General features: G+C 35.5%; 1 protein-coding gene across 6 annotated transcripts in view; it reads left to right on the top strand.

The window, feature by feature from the left end:
• CTNNA3 (catenin alpha 3) overlaps positions 1–19566 on the top strand; it is a 1773069-nt gene that overhangs the window by 1388340 nt on the left and 365163 nt on the right. For all 6 annotated transcript variants that reach the window (XM_074382308.1, XM_003928685.4, XM_074382306.1 and 3 more), the window contains one exon: positions 1350–1501. In XM_074382308.1, coding sequence (XP_074238409.1) covers positions 1350–1501 — 152 coding nt within the window. The remainder of the gene's footprint in view (positions 1–1349; positions 1502–19566) is intronic.

Below are 19566 nucleotides of genomic sequence, written 5' to 3'. Positions count from 1 at the left end.
CGGAGTCTGAGAGTTAAGCTAAGGCTCGAAATATCTCGGCCCCAAGGAAGGGGCTTGATTCCCCTTTATACCTTGATTTAGGTAGGGGAGTGGGCAGCCTAGCTGAAGTGGAATTTTACAGAAGCAGAACAAGCAAGTTAGTAGGAGGAGGCTGGTAACCAGGGGCAGGAGATTCTCAGGGTTGTTGGTTGCTAAGGGTGTTTCCATACAATCACTAAGGGGAGTAGCAGGGGGAACTTTCCATACAATCAATCACCAAGGAAGGTATTCCCAATAGCAGATAGACTTGCCCAGCAGGATTCGGTTACAGTGGTTACAGGTGCTGGGAACCCTGTGAACCACTCTTAATGGTTCAAAGCTTTGAGTGCAGTGTGACCCAGTAATGCACCTGAGGGGCTGCGGCAGTGTGACCCAGTAATGCACCTGAGGGGCTGCGGCAGGGAGGGAGAGCCTTAAGAGAGCTTTGTCAGGTTTGCAGCTAAGATGGCGTCTTTTAGGCTAACTCAGGTTAGGTTGTTACATTCAAAATGATAATCACTACTCACATGTATGTGTGAAGCATTTGAAATGGGATGAATATGGCTAAGGAATTGAATTAAAATTTAAGGCTAATGAATTTAATTTTTTAGTAGCCACATGCAGCTAGTAGCCACCTTTTATTGGACAGTGTGCCTAGAGAATGGACAGAGAAGAGCACAGTGGATAATTCCACAGGTATGGTAGCTCAGAAGTAGGATATAGGTGATACATTTTAGCAGCTGGAGGAAAGAAGAGACCAGATAAAATGAGTTCCCATCTATATCACCAACATTTCCTCATATCGATAACACGACAGGTAGGATTGCAGCAGATGGTATGCCATACATACAGATAAAGGCTTAAATGTAGAAAAATAATGTTGATTGGTATTTTTATACCAGTTAAAATATTTCTGTCTTCCAGCTTTAGAATTGTTTCTGTTAAAAATCAATCTTTTTCTCTGACATCTTCATATTGGGCAGAGGCTTTCTCAATATGACATAGTAGATCTGTTTGAGTGTAGATTCTGCATTTTGGGAGTCTGAATTCATATCTCTTTTGTTACACATTAACAGAACGAATCTTTGTTAGAGTCTTGATTTCTCTGTGTCCCATACTATTAACGCCTTTCATTGCCTTTGAGTCCTTTTACTTTTCAGCGATCCAGAATGATCCTTCTAAAATTTGTGTATCTCTATATTTTAAAAATATAATTAAAGATCCATTAATCAAATATTTGTTAAAAATGAAATTCTATATTTCCTAGAAACTACTGTAGAAATCCAAAAATACAAAGAGGACAATCTTCTCCTTACTTTTTATTTTAACAGTAATTCCTGAATTTGTAACACAAGTGAATGTTGCCTTGGAAGCCTTAAGCAAGAACTCATTGAATGTGTTGGATGATAATCAATTTGTGGACATCTCAAAGAAAATCTATGATACTATTCATGATATCAGATGTTCAGTCATGATGATTCGGGTAAGTTTGCTTTTCTTTCTTGTGAATTATGGCAATACTCTTCACTATCTGGAATGCCTGGAATGATTGCAAGAAATGCTTTATTTCTATGCTGTAATGTCAGTGCTGAAATCTATTAAAACTTTACAAGTTTGTATTTATCCCCAAAGTCAGATCTACTGTCACAAACAACACTTTGGTGTAATACTTATATATTTGGTTATAACTTACGCAAATGAGTACATTTTACTGCTGCGTGTACAGAAAAGAAATAATTTGTTAGGTGCAGGATTTGTTGAAGGTATCTCTCAGCATGATCAGAAGACGAAGAAAAATACATAATTTGCTTTTTTTTTTTCTTAAACAAAAAGAAAAGAATCTTTCTTATCACTGGTGGAATTGATAGGAAAATGTGTTAAAACAAGGTATTTTGTGGGCAAACCCTCTTATCCCAGATCATAAAATCACAGAGTGTTCTGCAAGAAATCTCACTTGGAGTTGCCAGGAACAACAAACACTTCAATGGTCCCAGTCTGGGAGTTGTCTATTCCACTTTCCCAGGTATGAGAGCCCTATTGGTTGCAGCACGCTGTGTATACAGAAAGCACAGTTGTTTTCCCTCAATTATTAATGTAAAGTGCTCTTTTAAATATCACAAAGAATGCATATTCTTTGGAAAATGCATATGTAAAGACAGGAAGATACCTTATCTTAAGTGGGTTCACCTGAAGACAGACTCTGAAGTAAGGATTGGTGTTATCAGTAGTCTACTTAGGAGAAAATGAGGCAGACAAAGTGAAGCAAAGAGGGGAATAAAACCAAGAAGGTGTAATTATGAGTCACTGCAGGCAACCGGGGCTTGATCCTCCTGATAAACTCTGGGTGCTACTGCAGAATGCACCTCAGCAGTTCAGAATTATCTTACCTGACATGAACAAACTGGAAATGGAACCACCTGTTCATCCTGGGTGAAAAGCTATCCTCAGAGGTGTCACCTGAGCCTCATGCTCAGGGCCAGGCAAGATTTTACAGCCCAAGAAAGTATTTTTCAGGCAGGGTAGCACGTGCTTGCTGTTGGAAGGTTCAGTAGTTTTGGTGAATCTAATTTTTATGTATGAGTAGAGTAGAAATCAATTTTTAAGCCTCTGGACTTAACTCTTAGACTGTAAGATGGAAATGGAAATGCTGAGAATATATGAGTGGAGCATCAATAGTGTTAGTATCTGATAGGCATGCATATCACAGACTATTCTGAGCAGTCTGTAAGTCATTTGTGGATCTTGCAAAGAAACGGGCCAACAAACATTAGGGAGCCTGGCCAAGCAGAAGGATGCTGTGGAAGAGCTTGTAAGAGAAAGTCTAAAGGTGTCAAGACGGAGAGTCTAGTACTTTGACGCTTGTGAAAATCTGAAAGCAAACCAATTATCCATATCAAAGAGAAACCTCAGGATGAATACTCGTGAGCAGCCTGTAAGTATTTTTGAGTGATTAGAAAATCTGGCCTTGTACCAGTGACTATGTCTGAGCAGCAAGAACCTTTACCAATTTTCTTACTGCAAAATTTTGATGCCTTATTTTTGTGAATTAGTGAACTAGTAATAACCCAAAGCTGGGAGGTAGGTGAATCCAGAAAAGAAATATTAAAAGTGTAAAGAAGACACATGAACTTCAGGATAGAGTCTTGGCAGAGTGAAACCTCCCAATTTTCACTATCCCTGAGTGGATATTTGAAAATATAAACCAGTGAAATAGCACAGGGGAACCAGGGTAGAGAATTCATTTTTTTCTTACTAAAACTATCTAGGGCTGAAAAAAAAATCTTCTAGCTTCTCCCAGTTAGACATTCCAGTATTTTTAAATTTCTTCATTATCAAGATAGCTTACTTACAGCACATCAAATTATCTTGCCATTATTTTTACATATTGTTCATATACAGTGGTCCTCTGTAGGGCAGGAGAACAATTTATGGTAATTATTAATAGCCTTTGAGGGCATTAATTTTCCCCCCTAGTCATCTCTTTTTGAAGATAAATACTTCCATTTCTGTTAACTTTTTCTCATAGGAATAATTTAGTATTGTGTGTTCTTCACTAGTCCTTATTTAATTTTCAACAAATGTCCCAAATGAGACTATCAAAAATACATTCTAATTAGTGCCTGTCCAATGTCAAATAAAGTACACTTGTTCTTATTTCTACTGATACAGCCAACTATCAGTAGACTATATTTTTTTCCATTTAAACACTGTGTTTACTGGATAGAGGTTGACGTCCTTTTTCTTTTATTTTTTTATCTTGTTGGTGCCTATGTATACATTCTTTATTTTGATTTGTTGTGTTCTTGTTCTTAAGTCCTAATCCTATTAAACTTATATGATTCTTTATATAATTTATCAGATTGTTTTCCAGTTTGGTTGTTGAATATACCAAGTTAGCATCCGTTAGAAACGTGAAATGCAGAGTCTTAGGTTTTTAATCTAAATTACTAATAAAAACATTAAATTATGTTGGCCCTTCCTCCCCAGTTAAGAGCACTAGTGTTGAGAGCTTTTAGAATCTGATGCTCCATGCAACTGAGAACGTGTCTCTAAGTAAATGGTTTGAAAGAGTGTTTTCTGACTTTTAAGGTAGATATATTATTTCTTTAAGTACACTTTATGGCCAAAAAGTTAAAGTAAATAAAATCAGAGCTGCTGTACTTGAAACCAGGCGGGAGTAGCCAGAGGCCCATCGTCTCTGTCTCTATACCCCCAGTTCCCTAAGCAGCCTCTAGGGGCACCTCTATACAACTTCTACAGAGATTCCTTGGAAAACGATCCATAAACTTATGGACTTAATACCCAGCTGGGTTATAGGATAAAAATAAAAGTCTGACTTAGGTGCAAGTAAATGAAAATCTATCCATTTTTTTCTTAAAGACTGTCTCTTTTTCACAGAGGATCATAAACTTGATCTGGCGTATTCTTCTTTTTACAAGGTCAAATTTAATGCTGACCAATATTCTGGCCTTAGAACTGCAAAGTATTTTATCCTCTCTTCAAGGTACCTAAAAAGTGTCAACCTTAAAACAATACATGTATAATTATCCAAGCTCAGAGACGGATAGACTGTGCCATTGAGGATATTTGTGAGTGTTATAGTATCCCATTTTATGTCTGAATTTTTACGTGTACTCTTCAGTACCCTTGAAACAATAAAATACTAACACAAGATCAGAACTTGGCATTTTTAGGGTTTCATAAAAATATGATTATATCTTTAGTTTGTTTTGATCAATAATTATGCCGGCAGTTGTTTAAAATTCTAGGATAAATACTGTCACATTTCATGTTGCAATGTAGACAAATGAGGTTATAGACTATCATACTTAGCAAACTCATAGAATAAGCAGTATTAAATATTTTGATCTGTTTGGTATTTCATATATATGTGTAAATTTCACAACTATTAAGAGTTCATAATATAATGGTTAAAACTAAAGAAAGAAATCTTACTTTCCCTCGTTTCCTCCTTCGTAAGATGGACATGGTATTGAACCTACTTCAAAAGATTATTAGGCTGACATGAGTTAATAGAAATGAAATGCTTAATAAATGGTAGGCTATAACAAGAAGATAGCTACTACTACTATTACCACATAGAGTTCGTACTTATTAGACTTGCTGAAGCTACTTAATATTTTTGTATATCTTGACAAATATTAACCACATAAGCATGTCTGTAGAGCAACATGAAGGGCAAAGTCCTAAATCAAGAAATCTGTTTCTTTATAAGGCAATGTTTAAATAAGAGGGTACTTATGTTTATTAACCTGTTATTCAGGTATCTAAATTACAGACTATTTAATGCAAATTATGCTTTTGAACCCATATTAGTTTAGTGTAGTATTATAATTCTACACATTTTTATAGACCCCTTAAAACATGAATGAGAACTGAAGTCTCAATATTCATCTTTTTTGGTAAAAGATATTGAACCACAAATGGAGGAAATTTTAAAAGAGGAATGTAATTGAATTGAGAGAGACAGTAGTGTAAGTGGCCAGCAGTGAAGTATCCTCAGAAAAAGAAAAAAGATTTAGGTAAAATTATTTCTGTCATAGGCATTCAGAATGTAAATTTCATATGTTTTCTTTGTAGATTTTCATATGTGCCTTATCAAAAGCACTTCAAAAATATAGAGATACTTTTCAAAGCCAAATGTGTAGATTTTCAGGACCATAACTCAAATTTGCATTTTCTGTGTTTGTTTTCTAATTCTATATATCAAGGAATAGGAACATATTTTGCATATCTGACTCGATGGAAGTTAATTTTTGAGGAAACAAAGAAAAATAAGATAAATTTACATGGCCCAGTTTACATTAACTGTTTAACTGTTTTTACATGAATCATTTACATGGCTTCTAGAATTGGGCACAGTGTGATACACAATTTCAAGTTATATAACCAGACAATCTTTGGGTCTGATTCTATTGCATCTACAGGAATGAGTTGATTTATGGCTTTTCCTGGAACTACATGTAATTCTCTCAATTGAGATTACTTGCAGTGTCATGACTTTTGTAAACTTCTTTCATTTTCTTCCGTAACTCTTTTTTTCTTCGTGGCCTTAAAAACATCTCTTCATGATGTGTCTTCCAGACTGAGCTTCTGTCTATTTGAAGTTTCATACTTAAACTACTGGGAAAGGTCTTTACAATTTCAGTTATTCACTAATGTAGAATATTATCTTCTCCAATTATAATTCTGTGGAATTAAGTTTGGGAATGGGCAAATACTGAAAGAATATTGTGTAAAATCAGGCCTGAGTTCAAGTGTCAGCTATACATGTTACTGCTTATACTTTTACTTTACATGACATCATCTGTTTCTTCACTGCTGGGGTAAATGGAAAAATACCATGGAATTTCTACTTTTAAGAATCATTGTATGTCAAAGTAAAGGACTGAGCAGTGTTTCCCGAGATTGCGAAAACAATGAGACTGTCCAGGCTTAAATACAAATTAGGGCCAGGTGTGGTGGCTAACGCCTGTTTGGGAGGCCAGGGTGGGCAGCTTGCCTGAGCTCAGGAGTTTGAGAACAGCCTGGCCAACATGGCAAAACCCAGTCTCTACTAAAATACCGTTAGCCAGGCATGGTGGTGCACATCTGTAGTTCCAGTTACTCGGGAGGTTGAGTCAGGAGAATTGCTTGAACCTGGGAGGCAGAGGTTTCAGTGAACTGAATCATGCCACTGCACTCCAGCTGGGTTGACAGACCAAGACCCCATCTCCAAAAAGAAGAAAAACAATGCAAATTAAGTAAGACATGGACAATAGAAAAATACAATGAAACTCAATGTATGTATTTTAATGTAGTAGCAACTAACAATTGGAAAATATTATTTTTAAAGTAGAATATATCACAGCATCCAAAATTATAAAATAAATGGTAATAATTTTAACAAAATAAATATAAGATCTAGACTCTGAAAATTAGAATACAATATTAAGAAAAATTAAAAACACCTATATATCTGAAGAGATTGATCATATTCCTGTAGTTGGAGACTCAATATTAAGATGTCAGTTATCCCCAGATTGACTTACAGATTCATTTATCACTGTCTCAGACAAATTCTCAGCAGACTCTTTTATGAAAATTGATCATTTGAGATGGTTACATGGGAGTATACATTTGCTAAAACTCATCAAACCGTGCATTTAAAGTTGTATGCAAATGGATATTAATAAAGTTCATTAAAAAATAACTCTGTAGCCAACACCCCAGAAAATAGCTAATTTTAAATAGATAAAATCACACCAAACTGCAAATTAGGGCTAATTATAAAAAGTTACGTGGACTATTAAAAATGCGGATATCTCAAATATTACAAAATTAATAACACCTTTCTACTTTATAACTGACTGTTTGCCAAATACTTCTAAGGTATGGGGGTCCTCTTTTATTTTTTATTTCTCATATTTGTGAATCATTATTTACTATTTTAGATCAGGAGTTGGCAAATTTTGACCTTTGGGCCACATTTGATCCACCATATGTTTTGTATGGTCTGTGGCCTAAGGATGGTTTTAATATTTTTAAATGCTTGAAAAAATTTGAAAGAAGAATATAATATTTTGACTTATGAAAATGATAAAATTACAATTTTAGTGTCCATAAAATTATACTTTTGGTGTCCGTAAAACTATATTTGAAACATGACCCAGCCATTGGTTTACGTCTATGACCCTTTGTGCTACAATGGCAAGGATGAGAAGTTATGAGGAGACTATAATGGCTCACAAAGCTTAAAGCATTTACTATCTGACCCTTTACAGAAAAAAGTTTACTAAACCTTGCCTTAGAGATTTTGTTTTAGCCTTTAAAGAAATCCTGCCTGGCTTTTCCAAGAATCCACTCACCCTTGTATCAGTTTTCCTTTATGCGTCCAATCATACCGAATATTTGAATATGAGAGTTGTCTTTTCTTTGAGGTTCCTGGAGTTACATGACCACCTAGAATGACTTTGCTAACCCTTTCGATGCGCAGTCCAGGCTCTCAGACTGTGCTTTGCACTTCCCTCTTTTCTTCTTTTCACCCTGATGGCTTGCCATTCATCCAGGCACTCTTTTTCTCACTCTTTTTTTTTTTTTTTCAGATCAAACTCTTGTTCTTTTTTTTAATTTTCAATGCCCTCACGCTTTTCAGATAAAGTTGTTTAATTACCATGACCCACCCTTCTCCAAAGGCTGCCGATATTTTTACATTCCTTTTGATCTTTTTGCGTTATTTGTTGAGAATGTAAAATTAAAGTTTAGCCTCACCTTTGATTATTGTACATTTTGAAATTCAATTTTTTAGGTTTATAGAATGTTGAAATTCATCAACTATATTCTCTCATTTCCTTTTTTTTTTCTTTTTTATTATATTAGAACTCCCCTTATTTATGATTTTGATTTTCATGGTTTTAGTTAACTGTGGTCAGGCACACTCTGATAATATTAAATGAAAAATTCCAGAGTTAAACTATTTATAGGTTTTTAATTGTGCACTCTTCTGAGTAGTGGGATGATTTCTCATGCTGCTCTGTTCTGTTTTTCCTTGGATGTAAATCATCCCTTTGTCCAACAGATCCATGTTGTCTGTGCTCCCCTTCTATTGGTCACTTACTATCGCAGTTCTTGTCTTCAAGTACCCCTTATTTTACTTAATATTGACCCCAAAGGGCACATAGCAATGCAGGCAATTCTGATATGCCCAAAGAGCTGTAAAGTGCTTCCTTCAAGTGAAAAAGTAAAAGTTCTTGACTTAATAAGGAAAGAAAAAAATCGTATGTTGAGGTTGCTAAGATCTACAATAAGGATGAATATTCTATCTGTAGGGTTGTAAAGAAGGAAAAAGAAACTAATGTTAGTTTTGGTGTCACCCCTCATACTCAAAAGTCACAGCCACAGTGTATGATAAGTGGTTAGTTAAAATGGAAAAGGCATTAAATTTGTGGTTGGAAGACAGAAATAGAAATGTGTTCTGATTGATGGGAATCAGATTAGGAACTATCCAAGGTTTCTGGCATTCACTGGAGGTATTGGAATATAACCCCTGTGGGTAAGAAAATTTATACTCTTTGTGCTACAATGGCAAGGTTGAGGAGTTATGAGGAGACTATAATGGCTCACAAAGCTTTAAACATTTACTTACTATCTAAACCTTTACAGAAAAAGTTTACTAAACCTTGCCTTGATCAGTATAGTATTAATTATGTCTAAAGATTATTGGGAATACACATGAGTTTACATAAGTATATGCTAAGTGAGTTTAAAATATGGTGACAGGATGAGTATATATAGGGCTTGACTTGCACAAGACAGTATTGGATTATATCCTTTTTTACATTCAGCTGTGCAATTTGGAGGATAAATTGGTAAGCTCACTCATTTCTGGGTCCTGATGGTACTGCTTGAGGTCCTGTGGTGCATTCTCTCCACCAACAGGGCGACAGTTCCCGGTGCTTGGCGCTAATGTCCACGGTTCCCTGTCAAGCCGGGTTTTCTAACCCTAGGGAACACTTTCTCTCCATAGTCCTATCTGCTATCAAACACAAGCTTCTCCCCTTCATCCTTTTCAGATACTGTGTTGACTGTAGAGAATTTATTCAGGAACCATTTCAAATTTATTTAATGTACAAGACTTCGTAGCTTTTCATTTTTCAGTGGTAGGCAGATTTCCTAAATTCATCTAAGTCACTCTACTCTTCAACATTGCAGGAGTCTTCACATGGAATACCCATTAAAACACTTTGTCCTTTGTGTTAGTAATGTGAGTCTTTTCTAGTGTCAGGACCAGTTTGTAAAGTAACCAGCTACCAGGGGAATTCCTAAGGGAACTTCATAAAAAGCCAATAGCAAAGAAACCTTAGTTTTACACGCAAATTTAAATCAAATGTTAGTGAAAAGAAGTCTGTAACAGGACTCTTGCTGTTTCTTCTGATGACAGAGCATAAGGTAGGGAAACCTTGAAGAGCTTGCTGGCACTGGTCAGCAAGAAGTCTTATGCTCTCAACACATTTAATGGTCTTGCTCTTTTGTATCCCATTTGAAGAAACTTTTGACTAAGGGAGCGGAGGTGACTAGAGTAAAAAAAAGATATTCTGGAAACGTGTTAAGCTACAAAAGCAGTGCCAAAGGGTCAACACCACTGGACTGGCAGGAGGGTCCATGGTCCAATAGGACTTTGATGCAGTCTGGTCCTCCACTCTGCTCTACACAAGTGCAGCTCAGAACTTTGGGCTAAAAGTAGCTGAAGAAGCCAATTATCTCCCTTTGAAAACAGCTTCAGCTGTTCAGGGGAAATGGCTAACGTTGTGAGTTATGGGGAAGACACTTACTTGCAGACTCTTAAGAGTTTTTGGTTTGCTTTTTGATAAGTGAATTATTAAATGTCATATTAATTATTACAAACTTGTATAAGTGATTAAATAAGTTAGATTTATATTCAGTATTGAATCTAGTAAGTTTTATTATTTTGTTACAAAAGCTTGTTTTTAATCCTAAAATGTCTTAAGGAAAGCTAATCTCTTACTTCAAACATAAAGTTTCTCTGCCTGTCTACTTTTAAAAAACTTTTAGAGAGCTGAATAAGCCTTCTAGAGAAAATAATATGAAAAATATAACATAAAATGACAAATTTTAGAAAACAGGCTTTAGTATAGCTAATAGAGGGAGGGAGACTGGGAATTTTATAACTCTGGTATCTGTAAATTAAATAATGGAGTTTCAAAGGGAAAAATATTCTGGAGCAAAAGTAAATAGAGGTGCTTGAGGTCATATACTGGCAGGGAGCCACAGGAAGAGATTCAGGGTCTTCAGGCACCTGAATGCCTAAAGAACATTTTCTTTTACCGCAGAAAAACAAAACAGCTCAATGTTTTTATACCATGGGAGCCTTTAGACTCCACAGACTTTCCTTTGTTGATGGAACAGTTATAAACACATAAATCCCAAGAACCGCTTTTTGGGCAATTTGTTAAAGAGCACTTCTCCTACTACTTCTCTTCTCTACTCTCAGACACATTGGCCTCCTGGCTGTTCCCCCAATTCCTCAGACAGGCCCATGCTTCTGGCATCTGTCCATTGACTGTCCTCTCTAACTGTGATGCTTTCTTCTAAGATTCTGCACAGGAAGCCTCTTCAGGCCGACTTCATCCTTGCATTATCCAACATCTTACGCTATATAGATCCTATATAAAGCCACATTTAAAAATAGCGTCTCCCACCTTAGCTACTCTTTATCATCTTATTCAAGTTTATGTTTGCCTAGTGTTTGTCATGCCAATTGACATATTACATATTTATTCATTTATTTATCTATTTTCTTTCTTCCCACAAAATAATGTAGGCTATATGAAATAAGAAATATTTAGATCTTTAAAACAAAATCTGTCTTGGTGCAGTGGCTTATATCTATAACCCCAGGACTTTTGAAGGCTGAAACAGGTGGAATGCTTGAGCTCAGGAGTGTGAGACAAGCCTGGGCAACATCTTGAACCCCTGTCTCTGCAGAAATCACAAAAATTAGTCAAGTGTGATGGTGCATACATATACTCCCAGCTACTTGTGGGGCTGAGGCAGGTGGATGGCTTGAGCCTGGGGGATCGAGGCTGCAGTTTGTGCCACTGCATTCCAGCCTGGGTGACAGCCTGTGAGACCGTGTCCCCCACAAAAAAATATTATAGTGTTTTACAGTTAAATAAAGTGGTTGATTTGGTTTCCAGATTTGACATTTGTTCAAATTGTAATCACTAGACTCCAAGGAATTAAGGACAAGAACATGTGATGTTACTTTGTTAAATTTTATACCACAAAAATGAAGGATATTAGAAACTACCTTGAGATATATTTGCACAAAGAATTAAATTGGCTTGAACTCTTATTTAAGATGGTTTTAAGAGTTACAAGGATGTGTACTAAGTGTTGTATTTCGGGGCCACTAATGTAATTATGAATGCACAGCATGTGTCTCTTTGGTGTTATTTGTCTTAGTAAAAGCTTCTGTAAAGTTGGATCCATGTGGTTGTTTTCAAAGTTCTTCATTTCACCTAGTTCAGGTGACAAGATTACTCTTTAAAGATGATGACAGTTGACAGCCCTGATGAGACTTTTTGAGTGTATGCATTAGTTGTTGGGTTGTGGAAGAAAGAAACATCCTAAGGATAGAATTCGTGGAACACGCTGGAGTGTATTTTATGCACATTATCCTCTATTATCAGTCCCTTGGTGTTATAAGCTCTAAAAAGTCACAAAATTATCTATAAATTTAATGATTAAAATGTGTTTTATATTGTCTTATATTGCAATGTTTGGAACAGAAATCAGAAATTTAATTAAAGTCATAAAATATAGAAAGATCCCATAACAAAAATTATTTGTGACCTTAACAATGGCTGTAAAATACATTTTAACAATTCCATAGTGGTCTGTTTACTAAAAAATACAAAATTAAAACCAGGGATTTTTATATATCTTCCATTGTCTCTAAAATTAATTCTTTGGGATTAAATTCATGGTTCCCATTTACCAAAACCTTTCGTTGACAATGCATTTACAAATGGCTAATCTCTTCCAGTGGACTTTCCTTATTTAACTCTTAGAGTACAAGCTTATTTTATATTTGCCTCTATCTTCAAGGAAATTCCCATTACCTGGAATATCTTTGTAACCCTGTGTAAGTCATGTAGTCTTTTAACCAGATTTGCATTTGTAAAATGGGGATAACAAAGGTATGTACATAAAGATGGTTCATCAGAGTTTCAAAGGGTTAATGAATGCAAAGCATTTATTAAAATTTCTAGGACATTGTAAATGCTTAGTGAGTATTAGTTTTTGTAGTAGTTAGAATAACAAATACTAATTGCTGTAATACAATCCCCGGTATTTATTGGTAGCTTATTGCAATGACGGTTTATTTATTAACCTTATATTCGTCTGATGCTAGCCTGTTTTCCTGACTAGGTCTCTGCAAGGTAGTGACTCAATGTTTCAGGATCTTTCAGTTTTTGCTTTTGCCATCTGTATAAGCTGGCCTCCACGTCACCGCTAAAATGGGAGAGAGGGTAGACGATTGAATAGAAAGTTTGGTGGCCAAACCTCAATGTGATATATTTTTCTCTACATCTCGTTGGACAAAATCCAATCAAAATGACCCGATTAAACTGCAAAGGAACTGGCGAATGCCCTCTTCATCCGTGTCTAAGAAGAAACAGGACTGATGAACACGTCAACATTCCTTGTCACACTCTTTGTTCTAGTTATGATTGCTGCATAGCAAATTACTCCACACATGGTGGAATAAAACAACCATCAGTGTATCGTGCTCACACATTCTATGGGTCAGGAATTTAGAGAGGGTGCAGACGCCTTCTTGTATGTGTCTGATGTCTAAGGAATAGAAGACTGAGGAAGGCCACATTTAGCCTCTTATGGGACTTGGCTTTCTCACAGCGGGGCAGCCTCCGGATACTTGAGCTTTTAGTGTGACATTCCAGGGATCCAAGAATAAGTATGACAGTTAACAAACCATATGCCATATTGCCTTTTCTAACCTAACTTTGGAAATTGTAGAGTGTCACTTCTGTCTTAGTGTTGGTTGCAAGCAAGTTAGAAACCTCCAAGATTCAAAGGAGAGGAGACATGAACCCCCATCTTTCAATCGAGAGCGTGTAAAGGTCAAAAGGAGCATGTGAGATGAGAAATAGTATTGTACCCATTTTTAGAAAAATCAAAGTTACCCACTTCTGTCATCCTGCTCTTTTTATCATAGTCGTTATCATCATTATCATCATCATAATTTTTAACAATTGTAGTTATTTTAACTGATTAATTATGTGCCCTTAAGTCAATTAGAACAATTTTTTTGTGTATTAATTAGTAAAATAAAGCAGTCAAAAGAGTCTTAAATCACTTCAGGCAATTATTTGTTTAATGACAGGTGAAGATTTAGAAGGTATAATTAATCAAATATTTTAATGAATAGAGCATTAAATTGCCATATTTTAACATCTTCTATGAATGTATCTGCTGCCAATGTAAGATGTTAAGCTACACATAATATTTTTGATACCCTCTTCTAAAAAGTCCCTTTGAAATAATAATAGCTAGAAAGTATAAAACAGAATAAAAGTCTCGAGGAGAGTATGTGGAAGGTGAAATTATCCTGAACATGGAAAACATAAAATGAAGAAGACATCATATTAAGAAGTAATTTTCTATCCTTTACAAGATATAGTCAATTGCTTGAAAAATGGTTGAGTACTTTCTATCTTTTAATCACTGCTAGGTTTTAAGACTGCAAACATGAGTTGAGTCATTATCTTTTCTCTCAAGTAACTGGCATTCTCATAGGATAAAGAGGTACATAGCAAATGACAAAAATACATTGTGATAAGTAATAAAACGGAAGCATGTGGAACCATTTTTTACAATATAGAAGCTTCGAATTCTGCCATGGCGAAAATTATGCAAAGATGTAGCCATTTGGTGACATTCCAGTTGTGCTTCGATTAATGAATCAGAGTTGTGTAGTTGGAATCATGGCTTAGCACATTTGCAAGGATATAGACATAAAGACAGGAGACAGAATTACAGTTAGGTGAAGGGTACCTGGACCCCAGTGTACCGGTGAAGGCTAGGTAGAAACGTAAGCAGAGTTCAAATTTTAAAGTCTTCATACCCGTCAAAGAAATACGACCTTGCTAAATGGCAAGAGGAACAGAATTACTAGGCTTGGCATAGAGTATTCCAAATTCATCCTCTGTATTTGGGGTGGCAGCATAGTCGTCACTTTAACTTCTCAGTCATCCACCTTCAGTCGCCTAATATTTACAAATTGAGATTATTTTAGCAAGAGAGAAGGAATAAGAAGTAATTGAGTAGATAACAAACAATCTCTTACAATATATTTACTATTAAAGGAGGATAGAAATTGTAATCAGATACTAATTATACTGTTTATGCCTCACTAAATGTACTGATCAAATGTAATTATCAGAGATTTCTCTTTTTCAGCATATGGAACCTCTCCAAAAGGGACTTCAGAAGAGTGATACGGATAATAATACTAATAATGATAATAACAATAATAATAGGAAAAAGTGAGGCTTGTATTTGGAACAAGCATTTTTGTATTTGCAATGAGCTGAAGCCAAGCATATGTAAAAGTATTTCTAACCTCTTAACTGTCTCAGAGGAGATTTAGGAAATCAGACTGGCAGTCAGGCCTGTTCACCACTAGAGCTGCCAAGGTGAAGGGATTGAAGTCCTGTCTCACCAGCTTCAGGGACTCACTGAGTCTGTTCCAGGGTATAACTTGTCACTGATTACAGAAAATGTTGGTGTTAAATTGACAGAAGAAATTGCTAAACAAAATGCAAGTGGGAAATGTAAATGCAAAACATATCACCTCACCAATTAATGCACAGAGAATCATTTTCACCTTTAAATGCCTTATTTATTAAATTTGAAGCCTTACATGTTAGCTTCAAAAGAACCACATCAATCAGAGAAGGCTGAAAGCCAGTGCATTAGGCTGTGATGAGCACAGGATTAGAGATCAGAAGACCTTGATCCTGGTCTCAGCTACATGCTATAGTAACTCTGGAGTCCCGGGTTTCTCCTTTTGATGCATTGTTACACGGTGTTCTAATGTATAAGGGAGGGGATGATCATATTTGCCTTGTTTATGGCACATTTTCAGGGCCCCTTCCTTCCTTCTTTTTTCTTCCTTCCTCCCTCCCTCTCTCTCCCTCCTTTGTTTCTTTCTTTGTCTTTTATACATTTATTGTCTTTTTATTCACTTCCTTTGGTTTTATTGAGTACCTGCTACATGCCAATAACTCTATCAAATGCTTAGCCATAGAGAGATAGATAAGACAGTTAAGATTTCCAGTTTTATGGGGTTTACATTTTTGTGGCAAGAGACAGAGAGTGAAGTAAAAAAAGATATGTATAAGGTAGTTATGATGAGTGATAGGAAGTGGGATGATATGATGGAAAGAAAATTGGCCTAAGAGATAAATCACTTTAAGTCAAAGCAGTCTCTTCTGCTCTACGGAGGTCAAATTTGAGTTAGTTAATAAGAGTGGGGCAGCAATTTTAAAACACTGAAGGAATGTTTTAGGCAAAGAAGAATAATCGCAAAGATGCTAAAATTTGGAAATACTTTTTATCTTGGTATACCTAAAGAACAGGAAGAAAGCACTGTTTCTAAAAGTTACTGAATTGAGGAGGAGAGTGGTAAGAGTTTAGAAAGGAAGACAGACAATAAGTTATTTTGGCCTTTTCATACATGTTAAGCTGTTCAAATTTTGTTCCAAAGCATTGATAACTATTGAAATATCTTTAACAGGAGAGTAGCATGATCCAATTTGCATTTAAAAAGTTCCCTCTTGATTTTGCTAAATGTTGACTTTCCAAAATACCTCCGAAAGTGTGTTAAGCAAAATTACAACTAAGGCTTAGTGCAATAAAGGTGAATACCACCTTGACAGTGTTCCTAGTGTCTCAAGGTAGAGAAGGTACAGAAGCATTTTAAAGTCTGTGCTGAGTCATTTTAAAGTTCATCTTGCCAGAGAGACAACTGGTTGCATTGTGGTGATAGAGTAGATTTGGATGAGTGAATAAAATGAATTGAAGACTTGGTAGTAAATCTTGATAATTGGTCGTTTAACTGTTTCAGTTTTCTCTTCCAGGAGCAGGTATTTCCTGGAAAAAGCAGCTAAATATTGTTTTGCTTGCTCTTAGTATTATTAACACAGGAATAGGAAGGTCTGCCTAGTCCTTGTCTCTGTAGGACAGAGGATTATGTCGTTTTCAGTTCTCACCAATCCATAGGAAGTATGGTGTTGGAAATGGAGGATAGGCAAGAATAGAGGTGAGGATACCAGATACAAGTCTCCTGTACTTATCCAGGTAATAGGTAATGTTGACACAGATGAGAGCTGCACTGTCCAATACCATAGTTACATGTGGCTATTGAGCACTTGAACTTTGGCTTTGTATGTAAATGTATGACTTGCAACAAATTTTGAAAATTTAGCAAGAAAAATTGAGATCAAATATTGCATTTATGTATACTTATATTTTACATGTTAAATAGATGTCAGTAATATATTTCAGCCAACTATATCCACAATATTATCACTTTGACTTGTACAAATTATTTTTTAATGTGACTACTAGCAAGTTAAAAATTCCGTATGTTGCTTGCATTATATTTATATTAGAGAGTAATGCACTAGAGAGTTGACAGAAGATGTAGACAAATTCGAAACACATTTTGGAGATAAATTGACTGAAATTGCTGGGAATGAATGTGGGATTGAAGGAAATTGGGAAACAAATGTGACTTTGGGGTTCTTTGTTTTGGGGCATTGCATGTGTGTGAAAGTCACTTACAGAGTTAAGGAAGACTTGAAGGAATCAGTTTTGGGTAGAAGTCTGATTCCGTTTTAATGGCCTTTAGACATTGAATTTGCTTAGACATTGAATTATAACTTTATGGTTACATTATATCAGTTATTGGGTATATGCTTTTGGAACTTAGAACATAAATTTGACCTATGATAGGAATTGTTTTTTCCTAAGGATGTAATAACATACAGACAGAGTATATTAGAGCAGAAGATATGATATAGAAGCAAACACATTTAGAATACATGTTGAAGAGGAGAAGCTACAAAGGAGATTGGCAAGAAATATCCTGGGAAGGATAGAAAGAAAACCAAGAGACTGCTATCTCAGAAACTAAGGCAAGTGTGTTTAAGTTGTGTACAGTATTACTTAGAAGACCTATAAAGATTACATGAAAATATGTTCCTTGCATCTGGGGACATGGATGATGAAACAGGTAATGTATGTTTAGATAGTCAGTGAATTGGTGTCATGGTTTCCTGGAATTGATGACTAAGGCTATAGCTGGTGAAAAGAGCTAAACACTCTAATTGCAGGCTGAGAAAACTGCCAGCCTATGAGAACTACCATACTTCCACAGGGCTTAGATATAATGAGAAGATTTGGGACAGGGATAGAGGATTAGACTTTGCCAAAATGTGCAGTGTTTAGAGAGATTAAACTGTTCCATCCTTTCCCTTTGGGTAATTTTATGTTGTCCTTACACTATCATAAGGAAAACAAAAGATACTCTGATACCCTGACAATGACTGAACCCACATTCTGTAAAGTGGGTCTCTTTATGCTTTATACAGGCATAAAGTGATACAATTGTAAACAGTATATATAATGTTATGATAAGAACTTCTAGTTGTTAATGACTCTCAATATGTCTCAAACCTAGCGCAGTCTTTTTTTGTTGTGTTGAAATATGTTATATATTTTTAGAAAGCCTCTTCTTTCTTATATCCTTATGAATATCTGCAGAGAGCCATTCATCTTTGCTTTGTGTACTTTCTGAAAATATTTTCTTTAGACGCATTGCTTACCTACTGATTTTTTTTTTTTTTTGAGAGACTTGCTTTGTTCCGATGTGCTCTGCAGAATGCTTCCCCCTACTGTGTTCTGTTACCTCCAATGATGCCTTTCGCCTAACTCCCTGAGTTCTTTCTCTAATGTAAAGACTTAGCTCTACCTGTGTTTCCTCTCCCAACTATATGTCTATTATCGTATTAGTTTTCTTATCATAGATTCAGTGAGAATAATGGTTTCAAATCACTTCGAGGTGAAAATATTCCTTTTTGCTTGAGTCACAGCTTAAACAGATTCACTCACTGTCTGCTTCAAGCTATTTCCTGTGTGAGGCTAATGAACATTCCTCCACTTCAATCCTCTCCCCTGTTTATGACTTTATGTCCAATATGTGGTAGATTTCAAAGCCACGTTGGAAAAATATAAAACCTTATATACATAAAAAGATATATTAGTTAATGAAAATATTTAAAGTAGTATTCCTATAATAAGAACAATACATTCTTGTTATACCAAATTAAATAATATAGGACATTTTGTAGTAGAAATTTTAGCCTGACTACCTCTCTAGCTCAGATTTTTCTGTTCTAGGGCTAATTGCCTTTAAAAATTTTTCTTTGTATCCTTTTATATCATTTTGGTTCCTTTGGTTCTGCAAAAAAGAAAACCATTTTATGGCTGTTGTTATAAAACTTGATTTGATTTTTATAATTTTACAATAAGTCATACCTTAAGTTCTCTTAGTTATAATCCAAAATAGAAGTTAGTGTGGACCCATACCTACTACTGTTGACACAGTTCCTTCTTGTAAGATTTTCCCTTATGTGGGCAAAACATAAAAGAATAAAGGGGAAAGACAAAGGCAATATACCAGAAAAAAATAAAAACAAATAGTCATTTGAAGTCTTAGATTTAAAAATATGGAAAACCAGTATAATGTTATTAATGAAATGCTATGATGCTGCAAAAGCTAAATCATAAAACCATGAAATAACAGTGCTGAGTTGAGGGAAAAATTGCCTATCTCCAAACCCTTGGAGGGCTTTGAGACCTTCAGAGGGGAAGTGAGTTACCTACATCCATGTAGCTAATTAATGTCAAAGCTGGAATTAGAATTCCGGTCTGCTG

The sequence above is a fragment of the Saimiri boliviensis genome, chromosome 12, assembly GCF_048565385.1.
Source record: "Saimiri boliviensis isolate mSaiBol1 chromosome 12, mSaiBol1.pri, whole genome shotgun sequence".
In the NCBI taxonomy this organism is placed as follows: domain Eukaryota; kingdom Metazoa; phylum Chordata; class Mammalia; order Primates; family Cebidae; genus Saimiri; species Saimiri boliviensis.
The sequence above is the reverse complement of the archived record's forward strand: the minus strand, read 5'-3'. Positions and strand labels throughout refer to the sequence as shown.